We start from the raw sequence: 11,787 nt of genomic DNA, 5'->3' as shown, positions 1-11,787 counted from the left end.
TGACCCCCCATATGCAGCCATGTCCTCCCCATACCAGCCATGCCCCCCCCATATGCAGCAATGTCCTCCCCATACCAGCCATGACCCCCCCCCATATCCAGCCATGACCCCCCATATGCAGCCATGTCCTCCCCATACCAGCCATGTCCCCCCCCCCATATGCAGCCATGTCCTCCCCATACCAGCCATGCCCCCCCCATATGCAGCAATGTCCTCCCCATACCAGCCATGTCCTCCCCATACCAGCCATGCCCCCCCCAAAAAAAATCAGCCATGTCCCCCCCTTACCGTACATGCTGCCGCGCCGCGCGGGGAACATCACAGCTTTGAATAGCTGTAGTCTCTCTCGCTGCGTATAGACACTCCCCCTTGCTCGGGATTGGACAGTTCACCGAGCAAGGGGAGTGTCTTTACGCTGCGCCGCAGGAAAGACTACAGCTATTCAAATGAATGCTGTAATGTTCCCCGCCCGTGGTAACCAAGCGGGAATGCGGCGAGATTCGGCTTTAGCGGCGGGATTCGTTCGGTGCTTGCGGTGGCGACGGGGGGGGGGGAGTATTCTATTTTGGTATCGGGGGTATTTGCGGGAGTACGAGTACTCCCGCAAATACTCGGTATCGGTCCCGATACCGATACTAGTATCGGTATCGGGACAACCCTATCTGAAACCAACATGCTTCTGATGTAAAAATCCCGAGATTTTAGCTGCCCCGCCTCTGCACTGCCTCCTGGCATGGTGGCCATCTGTAAGCCCAGGGGCCCCATAGTCTTCTATTGCCCGGGGGCCCCATGAGTTGTCAGTCCGCCCCTGCTGACATTAAACGTGAGTACTGTGATCTATTCAAGGGCCTGGGGTGCCTCCCGGGTGTAAGCCGCATACGTATAAAAGAGGGGGCACAGCCTGTCATTCACCCCCCAAGGAGAATAACTTTAACTCTTGTGGATAAAGTCAGACAAGAACTCACTAGGATGAAGAAGCTGGGGGTAGTAAAAAAAGGTCACGGAACCATCGGAATGGGTCAGTTCTATGGTTGTGGTGGAGGAGAAGAACACAGGTGATATTCGTATATGCATTGACCCACGTGATTTGTACAAAGTCATAATGAGAGAACACTACAAACTCCCCACCATAGAGGATATAGCGCACAAGCTAGTAGGAGCGACAGTATTCCGTGTACTAGACGCCCATTCTGGTTACTGGCAATTGCGTCTTGATGAAGCCAGCAGTTACTTCACCACTTTTAACTCCCCTTCGGGTCGATGGCGCTTCACAAGGGTACCTTTCGGCACAGCGTCTGCACAGGAAATATTTCAAAAGAAATCGCACGAATCGATCGCTGGTCTACAGGGTGTTGATCTTTGGTCTGGTAATATATGTCGGGTTGTTCCAAAAGTTGTGTAAAAAGGTGTAAATCTCCAGCAGAGCTCATATAAGAGATCTGAGGATGAAAAGTTGTGCGGTTCTCTCTGCAGAGGTGAGTGCGTATCACCATGCTTGCTGTATAGGAGGTATAGAGGAGAAATGAGGAGAAGTGCAACATGCAGTTCCATTATAGACCTGTAGATGTCAGTGTAGGATCACTAATGAATGGAAGAAGCAGTTATCCCTGTAATGGATACTTTAACCACTTAAGGACCGAGCCTCTTTCTGAGATTTGGTGTTTACAAGTTAAAAACTGTTTTTTTTTTTTGCTAGAAAATTACCCCCAAACATTATGTATATTTTTTTCTAACACCCTAGAGAATAAAATGGCGGTCGTTACAATACTTTCTGTCACACCGTATTTACGCAGCGGTATTACAAGCGCACTTTTTTTTGAAAAAAAAAAATGTTTTTTTAAATAAAAGTAAAAGTAAAGTTAGCCCAATTTGTTTATATTCTGAAAGATAATGTTACGCCGAGTAAATTGATACATTCTTCAAAATTGCGCCCAGGTGCAGAACGGCGACAAACTTTTTCTCTTATAGATCTCCATAGGCGACATTAAAATTCTACAGGTTGCATCTTTTGAGTTACAGAGGAGGTCTAGTGCTATTGCTCTCGCTCTAACGATCGCGGCGATACCTCACATGTGTGGTTTGAACGCCGTTTTCATATGTGGGCGCTGCTCACGTATGCGTTCGCTTCTGCATGCAAGCTTAGTGTGATGGGGCGGGTTTCAATTTGTTTATTTTTTATTTTACTTTTTTAATTTTTTTACACTGTTCTGTTAAAAAAAAATGTTGTCACTTTTATTCCGATTACAAGAAATGTAAACATCCCCTGTAATAGAAAAAAACATGACAGGTCCTCTTACATATGAGATCTGGGGGTCAAAAATACGTCACATCTCATATTTACACTAAAATGCAAGAAAAAATAAAAATAAATTAAATGTCATTTGAAAAAAATAAAAATAAAATGTCTCTTTAGGAGGATTGGGTGGAAGGGACGTTGTGACGTCACTTCCTCCCTGCAATGATATGGAGACGGGTGGGGGGTCATCTCCCCCTCACTCATCTCCATACCCAGCCAGCAAGAGGACGCGATTCCCTCCGCCGCTACCGAAGGCTCCGGTAAGCAGCGGAGGGCACCGGAAAATGTCAAGGGGTGTGAATACTTTTTCAAGGCACTGTATCTGAAAGTTGATCAATCCTGATGTACTGACGGCCGATCTCATTTCCTGAAAAAGCCAGGACAGAACAATTACCCCCCAAATGACCCCTTTTTGTAAAGTAGACAGTCCAGAGTATTTAGTAAGAGGCATGGCGAGTTTTTTTTTTTTTGAGTTGTAATTTTTTTGTCACAATTTTTTGGAAAATTAAACAAAAAAAATTACACAATTTTTTACATCCAGTCAGCAGAGCAGTACAGCGTCATCATATAACTGGTGTGGTGATCATCAGGGACACTGACTGGTGACAGGATGAAAAAAAAGTCATTATTGTTTAATTTTATAAATATTTTTTTTCTTTTTTTATACAACTATTTTACTTTTACACACAGTGACCAGAGCAATACAATGTTTCCATAGTAACACTGCACTACTCTGGCTAGGTGATCAGGATTTTTTATACACACTATGATTGCTTATAATTGTGAATTGTACATTTATAAGCAACCATTTTTCTGAATGAAAACTATTCATTCAGTGTTTACTATTATGACTGGCTGTGATTGGCCCTGTCTGTATCATGTGATCAATGCGACCAATCACAGAGCTCATCTCAATAGTACACAGTGAGTGGCATGAAACAAAGCCTTTTATTGCGTACAATTGTTATGTGATCTGCTGTGATTGGCCACAGTGATCACATGGTAACGGCAGTAGTCCAATACAGTGATCTGTCGCTGGACACAGCGGGTGACAGATCACACCGGAGTGCGGCCTGTGGGGCGAGCACAAGGGAGAACATCATATGACATCCTCCCAGGATAATAGGGCTCCTGCCTGGCCGTCATATTACAATAGGCTGGGTGGAAAGGGTTAAAGATTCTGTACTAGATAACTGGGCAATGCCCTGGCAATAACTTGAACCGTAGCATTGTTAAACCAAATTACAACGGATGCAAACAGGGTTAAAGTATTGGCATCAACTAAACCAAGAAAATAAAGGTCCTCATGTGCACCCCATGCATACAGCCCCAATAGTGGGAGGGGCGTATACGTTCCTGACAATGGGGCACCCCCTGCAGGTGGCTATAAAGTATTGACGCCTAATTGTCAGTGTTGGCCAGCTTTCATTGGGGCCCTTCTGTAGGTGGTGCATGTGTCACTGTCTCTTTTAGAGTGTGCAGTAGATGGCTAGTGGGCTGCTGAACAAAGAGCAGTCTCTATTGCCTGAACTGTATTGGGATAAACACGGATGGTCAGCTCACCCCTCCTGGTACACAGAAATCCGGTCCAGGTCGCTTGGCAGTCTGCAGATCTCTGAAGTCAGGTCTCGGCGGCTCAGTCTCTCATCTCTGGTGTAGACACTCACACAGCAACAGGTCTCTCCAGCCTTGGGTTTCGGCACGGCAGGAGACCTCTCAGCCTCTCAGTCCTTTGGACCCTGGTGTGGGCACAGACACCCCAGTGATGGGTCTGCAATTGTCCAGATCCCCGCACACAAGAGGCTCACGGTGCCTCAGGCTCTTGGCACTATGGAGAGAACGTGTCTCTCCAGATTGCCAATGTATATAGAGAATGTGCCAATCAAATAGCAGGATTTTTGAGGTGTAACTCACACAAAATATATTAAAATTTCAAAGACTTTATTACAGAAGAAATACGAAGCTAATAATTCATTGAGTACAATACATTCCAATATCCTCCATATGCCATAGATATTTGTACATCATTTATCCATTTCCAGAACTTATGGTCATCTCCACCTTCACAGATTAATTTGTACAAATGTATCCCACTTTTATATCCTATGACTGAGCTCGCCGCGTTTCCCGCATTGTCATCTGCTTCTTCAGGGAGGAAATTAATGGAGGATTGTTTCAGAATCAACACTACAAAATGTTCCAAGAAAAGAAGAAAGAAATATATATTTGTATACAACAAAGAGTGCTCAGGCTTTGGCTGCAGAAACCTGGAAACCACCATTGGAGCTGCTACACCATGATAGGAGAATCCATTGGGGGAGACCAAACCCCCTCCCCCCTCAATGATTATCCTTCTCATTCATAGAAATTCTATAAGGCAGTGGTTCTCATCCCGGCCCTCAAGTACCCCCAACAGACCATGTTTTGGGAATAGCTGTCCAATATACCAAGCCATTGACTCTGATTTATAGTGGATGTAAACCTTCCATATACCCAGTGATGTGAACAGCCTCAGATGATACACAGAGATGAAACAAATCTCCCTATATAAGTATTGCATGTATATCTGCTGTCTCCAGCTTTATATATTCTTTAGAAAGTTCACATCTTGTTACAGATTTTCTCTTCCTGTTCAGCACTGGGAGTGAAGTCTGGGCACACAGCCAAGACAGCTGATTGGAGGAAAGACACACACCCCCCAATCCACATTGGCAAATGAAGGAAATAATGTGCAGAGCTGTGCTGTGAGAAGGCAAGCTCTCTGCTAATCTATTTATAGCAACCTCTCATGACACAAACTTCAGGCTGTTTTGTCTCCCGTCTCTGAGAACTTGTCAGGCTGATAACAGAAGAACGCAGCAGGAGAAAGCCACGGGACTCAGTGCTTTGAAGAGAGATAAGAAAACACTGCAGATATATGTGCCCAGCTCAGATTTCATGAATCGGGTTTACATTCACTTTAAAAGCACCTGTGCAAGATCAAGGAAAACCTGCAAACATGACCTGTTGGGGGTAGTTAGGACTGAGGTTGAGAACCACTGAGATAAGGAATCCCCTTCCATTGCGCTCTGTAACACTGCCAAGTACTATAAAGTGCAGAGGCCCTACAGAATAAAATGGCGGTTGTTACAATTTTTTAATGTCACACGGTATTTATACTGCGATTTTTGAAATGCAAATCGTTTGGGAAAAATACATTTTAATCAATTTTAATGCAAAAAAACGCAAAGAATAACCCATTTTTTTTTGCTATGAGATAAAAGATAATGTTATGCTGAGTAAATAGATACCAAACATGTTACGCTTTCAAATTGCGCACGCTTGTAAAATGGCGCCAAACTTCGGTACTTAATCTCCATACACTTTAAATATGTTAACGAGTTACCAGTTTCTAGTTACAGAGGAGATCTGGTGATAGAATTATCGCTCTCACTCTAACGTTTGTGGCGATATCTCACATGTGTGGGGCAAACACCATTTACATATGCGTGCGTGACTTACATAAGCGTGTGACACGGGGGGGGGGGACACCCCTTTTATGAAAAATGTATTATTATTTTTTTCTTTTTTTTAATTCTCCTTTTATTTATGTATTTATTTATTTTATCACTTTTATTGCTATCACAAGAAATCCCTTGTGACAGAAATAAGACATGACAGGTCCTCTTTATGGAGAGATGTTGGGTCTATAGATAGATAGATAGGCCACACCCACCCTCACTGTCTGATTGGATAGTTACTGTATTTATCGCCGTATAACACGCACCCCAAATTTAAGAGGGGAGTTTAAGGAAAAAATGTTTTCTCAGCACCCTTTACAGTACAAGCCTCACCCATCCAGTACACATCCCCCCATCCAGTACACAGCCCCCCTCCATTATACAGCCCCCCTCCATTATACATCCCCCCATCCAGTACACAGCCCCCCCATACATTATACATCCCCCATCCAGTACACAGCCCCCCTCCATTATACACCCCCCATCCAGTACACATCCCCCCATCCAGTACACAGCCCCCCTCCATTATACAGCCCCCCTCCATTATACATCCCCCCATCCAGTACACAGCCCCCCCATACATTATACATCCCCCATCCAGTACACAGCCCCCCTCCATTATACACCCCCCCATCCAGTACACAGCCCCCCTCCATTATACAGCCCCCCTCCATTATACACCCCCCCATCCAGTACACAGCCCCCCTCCATTATACAGCCCCCCTCCATTATACATCCCCCCATCCAGTACACAGCCCCCCTCCATTATACACCCCCCCCATCCAGTACACAGCCCCCTATCCAGTATACAGCCCCCCCATACATTATACACCCCCCCATCCAGTACACAGCCCCCCCCTCATACATTATACACCCCCTATCCAGTATACAGCCCCCATCCAGTACACAGCCCCCCATCCAGTATACAGCCCCCCTCCATTATACACCCCCCATCCAGTACACAGCCCCCCTCCATTATACATCCCCCCATCCAGTATACAGCCCCCCTCCATTATACATCCCCCATCCAGTACACAGCCCCCCTCCATTATACATCCCCCCCATACATTATACATCCCCCCATCCAGTATACAGCCCCCCTCCATTATACACCCCCCCATCCAGTACACAGCCCCCCTCCATTATACAGCCCCCCTCCATTATACATCCCCCATCCAGTACACAGCCCCCCATACATTATACATCCCCCCATACATTATACATCCCCCCATCCAGTATACAGCCCCCCTCCATTATACATCCCCCATCCAGTACACAGCCCCCCTCCATTATACATCCCCCCATCCAGTACACAGCCCCCCATACATTATACATCCCCTATCCAGTATACAGCCCCCCTCCATTATACATCCCCCCATCCAGTATACAGCCCCCTCCATTATACATCCCCCCATTCAGTACACATCCCCCCTCCATTATACATCCCCCCATACATTATACACCCCCCATACATTATACAGCCCCCCATACATTATACATCCCCCCCATACATTATACATCCCCCCCAATCCAGGAAACATCCCCCACATACATTATACACCCCCCATCCATTATACAGCCCCCCTCCCCAGTATACAGCCCTCCTCCATTATACAATCCCCCCATTCCGTACACAGCCCCCCCATACATTATACATTCCCCCCCTCCCCAGTACACAGCCCCCCCCATACATTATACATTCCCCTCTCCCCAGTATACAGCCCCCCCCATACATTATACATTCCCCCCTCCCCAGTACACAGCCCCCCATACATTATACATTCCCCCCTCCCCAGTATACAGCCCCCCATACATTATACATTCCCCCCTCCCCAGTATACAGCCCCCCCATACATTATACATTCCCCCCTCCCCAGTATACAGCCCCCCCCATACATTATACATTCCCCCTCCCCAGTATACAGCCCCCCCATACATTATACATTCCCCCCTCCCCAGTATACAGCCCCCCCCCATACATTATACATTCCCCCCTCCCCGGTATACAGCCCCCACCATACATTATACATTCCCCCCCTCCCCAGTACACAGCCCCCCTATACATTCCCCCCCTCCCCAGTACACAGCCCCCCCCCCATACATTATACATTCCCCCCTCCCCAGTATACAGCCCCCCCCCCATACATTATACATTCCCCCCTCCCCAGTACACAGCCCCCCCCCATACATTATACATTCCCCCCCTCCCCAGTACACAGCCCCCCCCATACATTATACATTCCCCCCTCCCCAGTATACAGCCCCCCCCCATACATTATACATTCCCCCCCTCCCCAGTATACAGCCCCCATCCATTATACAATCCCCCATCCAGTACACAGCCCCCCCCCCTGCACTCCCAGGAGACCCCCAGTCTCCTGGGACAGTGCTGCCAGCATTCTCTACAGTTAGGGCTAGGTTCACATCACGATTTTTCCATCCGAAAAACGGACCGTTAAATCGGATGGAATCGTATCTGTCAAAATCGTATGAAAATCGCACAGTCATCCGATTTAGTACGATTTACATTGACCACAACATAAAAAAATCGGACATGATTTTAATACAATTTCAAATCCGGACCAAAAAACGCGGTCAAACACGATTTTTGATGCGATTTTAAATCGTATCAAATCTGATGCGGATCAAAACGGATGCACTTGGGGACCTAAATTAATGAATGGAAGTGAATGGATACGTTTTGCCATACAGATTTGTACGATTTAAAACCTAAAATCGTGAGAAGAAGTAGGATGATAAAATCGAGGTGTGAATGCACCCTAAAGAAATCACTGTCAGCCCCTTCCACACTCCTCCTCCTGTGTCTCGTCTCCTATTGCAAAAACGAAGCTTCCATTTACCTCAATAGCTGCGTTTTTTTACACTGATCTGGTCACATGACTTCTCTCCTCTGATGGGCATGTGACTGCTCTCCTCCAATCAAAGCTACACTCAGAGGAGGAGGAGAGCAGTCTGAAAAAACGGAGCTATAGACATTTACAAGCTTTGTTTTACAATGACGCTGACAGAGGAAGAGCAGTGTACAAGGGGCTGGCAAGTGACTTCTTTTTTTTCAACTTTAGACTATGCAGAGAGCGCTGTTCCAGGGCCAGGTCCCGATCCCCGCCCCCTGCTGGTAGAACATGATATCGGCGTATAACGCGCAGGCACGGTTTACCCTCTGTTTTCAGAGGAAAAAAGTGCGCGTTATACGCAGATAAATACGGTAGATCCGGTTCCCACCTATGCAGTTTGCTTTTTAATCATCCCTGCAGGGTTTTTTGCGGTGCGTTTTCTGTTTTTCCACATTCATCTTTGATGCGTTTTTATGCTTCTTCTTTCTTTTAGAGAATTTGTTGTCGGGCAGATTAAAAAAAGCCGTAAAATCGTGGCAAAAACGCATCGCACGCTTTTCTGCAGCTCCTCCATTGAAGTCTATTAAACCAAAAAACGCATTATAAAAATTCCCTGACCCTTTCCAAAAAAACGCAGCGGCTGAGAAAAGCCTCGATGTGACCGCGTCCCATAGGAAACCATATTACATGGACTGTAGTGCGATTCTGTAAAAAAAATCACAAAAAAATTGCATAGGTGTGACCCGAGGATTACTGTTACTCCAGTAATTGGACAGATATTCTACCCAATCACAGCGATCAGTAAGAAATCGCACATTTATTTATAGTAGAAAAACTTGAAAGGAAGCCACGCCCACTGCTATATACTATTGGATGAATATTACATTTATTCCACCCTTTCATCTGACATCACCAGACTGTGGGCGGAGTTCTCACATCTCCCCCCTCCCCCCACATATCTTTATACAACCATCCCATACACCTATCCCAGCATGGAGGGGCTCAGTGAAGGTGGTGGTGAAGGTGTGGAGGTGTCGGATCGGGTCACACAGATCATAAAAGGAGATCCGCCCGGCCTCATAATCCAGATCTATCCTGACTCTGTTACTGGAGGGATTGGTGGATAAGGGGATCTTATTACCGTCATGTATCACATAATACTGATCATCATCATCATCATCATCATTATCATCATTCCCTCCATCATAATCATCATCATTAACATTCCTGTACAATCCCCAGGACTTCTTATTATCTCCAATCAATGACTCCCATCCTCTCCTCTCTATACTGGGGTAACACATCCCGACTGTCCAGCTCTCTGATCCCCCGACATCCACTTCCCAGTAATGTCTCCCTGAGGAGAAACTCTGACTGCTCATCACCTGATAATAACCCTGAAATCTCTCTGGTGTTTCTGGGTGATTCTGCTTTCTATGTGACTTGGATACAGTTTTCCTGTCATCTGATATCTGTAGATAATAATAAGCTGTGTTTCCATCCAGTAATATGTCTGCAGCTCCCTGTATATAGAAGTATATATTTACCTCTGTTATTATATCAGATAAACCTGTGTGTAAGACCCCCGCCACACCCAGACCCCCTCCATCATGGAGGAGCTCCTCATGTCTCTCTCTGTCCTCATTATCTCCATCCTCAGTATCACACAAGTCACCTGTGTCTGATTCCTGTAAGACAGTCAGTGGATCCGTCATGTTACACAGCTCCTCAATGTGACGCATCTTCCTGGACAGCTCCTCCTTCTTTATTTCCAGATCCCGGATGAAGATGGAGATCCGCTCTGCCCTCCCGGAGATTTCCCTCAGGGCTCTCTTCTCCAGATCTTCCAGACGTCTCCTGAGCTCTATAAACAGGACAGTGACTCTCTCGGTGTCACCAGCTGCTTCTTCTTCTACTTTCCTCCTGTGTTCCTGCAGACTCTGGACTCTTTCCTCCGTCTCCTCTCTCTTTGTCAGATGTTTCTGCAGAACATTCCTCAGTGTCGTCTTCTTCTTCTCAGAAGCCTCATCCAGTGACTTCATCTTATGTCCTGTGTGTTCTCCAATCACATAACAAGACATACAGACACAGATGTCATCTTTGGTGCAGAAATACTTCAAAACTTCCTTATGGATGGAGCATTTCCTGCTCTCCATGGACAAGGTGGGGTCACATAAGATGTGTTCTGGGGACTTTTTGTGGACTCTCAGGTGTTTATCACACAGAGAAACCTCACAGTGTAGACAGGATCTAACAGCAGGTACAGGAGAGTCCACACAGTAAGTACAGAGGACCCCGGACTCCTCTTGATCTGGCTGAGGAGACAGGAAAGTCTCTGCTATGTTACGTAGTTTCATGTTCCTGTGCAGTGCAGGACGATCCGGAAACTTCTCTCTGCATTCAGGACAGGAATATCCTCCAGACCCCTTCTGTGTATCCAGCACACGATCAATACAGACCCGGCAGAAGTTGTGACCACATCTCAGGGTTACAGGATTGGTATAAATGTTCAGACAGACGGAACATTCCAGCTCAGCTCTCAGATCAGCAGACGCCATCGCTCACAGCAGAAGAGAAACGAAACTCAAAGTCTCTGACACCGGAGAGGAATGTGGATGGGGGAGGGGTGACATCCTCCTACACAGGGTGAGGCTGGATGAATATTATAGAACACGCAGATCAGAGTACAGAAGGGAGAAGATTCGTTTTGCAGTAGTAATGATAATTCTACCTCCCAACATTAGAAGAGAGAAAGAGGGAAAGACGGATGTGGAGAAGCATTGAGATGAAAAGTGGAGATGACTACCAGGGCCACCTTAATAACATCATGGGCCCCTGGGCAAAGTAATCCACTAGGGCCCCTACCAGGGAGATGGTGACCCGCGGAACACTATGTGCGTGGTGGCAAGGAGAGAGTGTGGATAAATAATGCTACATATTGGGTGTGGCTTTTGAGTGTGATTAGAAACAAAAAATACACACAGTGAATTATCTCAAATTAAATTCACCCCCTATACACATTGTCCTCCCACCCCATATACACTGACTCTCTGTATACACTGACTCTTTTTCCTTGTACACACTGCTCCCACTCCTTTTTGAAACTATCCCCTCCCTGTACATACTGCCCGCCTGT

General features: G+C 46.2%; 1 protein-coding gene across 1 annotated transcript; it reads right to left on the bottom strand.

Moving 5' to 3' along the window:
* Positions 1-8,981: 8,981 nt before the first annotated feature.
* Positions 8,982-11,008, bottom strand: LOC120930824 (tripartite motif-containing protein 14-like). Its single transcript, XM_040342003.1, has 2 exons — positions 10,767-11,008; positions 8,982-10,322 (listed from the first exon to the last, which is right to left on the bottom strand). The coding sequence occupies exons 1-2, from the start codon at positions 11,006-11,008 to the stop codon at positions 9,584-9,586; spliced, it is 981 nt and encodes a 326-aa protein (XP_040197937.1). The 3' UTR covers positions 8,982-9,583.
* Between the last annotated feature and the right edge of the window lie 779 nt (positions 11,009-11,787).

This window comes from Rana temporaria, chromosome 3 (assembly GCF_905171775.1).
Source record: "Rana temporaria chromosome 3, aRanTem1.1, whole genome shotgun sequence".
Classification (NCBI taxonomy): Eukaryota; Metazoa; Chordata; class Amphibia; order Anura; family Ranidae; genus Rana; species Rana temporaria.
The sequence above is the reverse complement of the archived record's forward strand: the minus strand, read 5'-3'. Positions and strand labels throughout refer to the sequence as shown.

Bases quoted from the DNA above. Each gene is read 5' to 3' on its own strand.
- LOC120930824 (XM_040342003.1), bottom strand. From the start codon at position 11,008: ATGAAACTACGTAACATAGCAGAGACTTTCCTGTCTCCTCAGCCAGAT. The intron at 10,323-10,766 runs GTATTTCTGCAC...AGACACAGGTGA, and splicing joins ATCCATAAGGAAGTTTTGAA to CTTGTGTGATACTGAGGATG.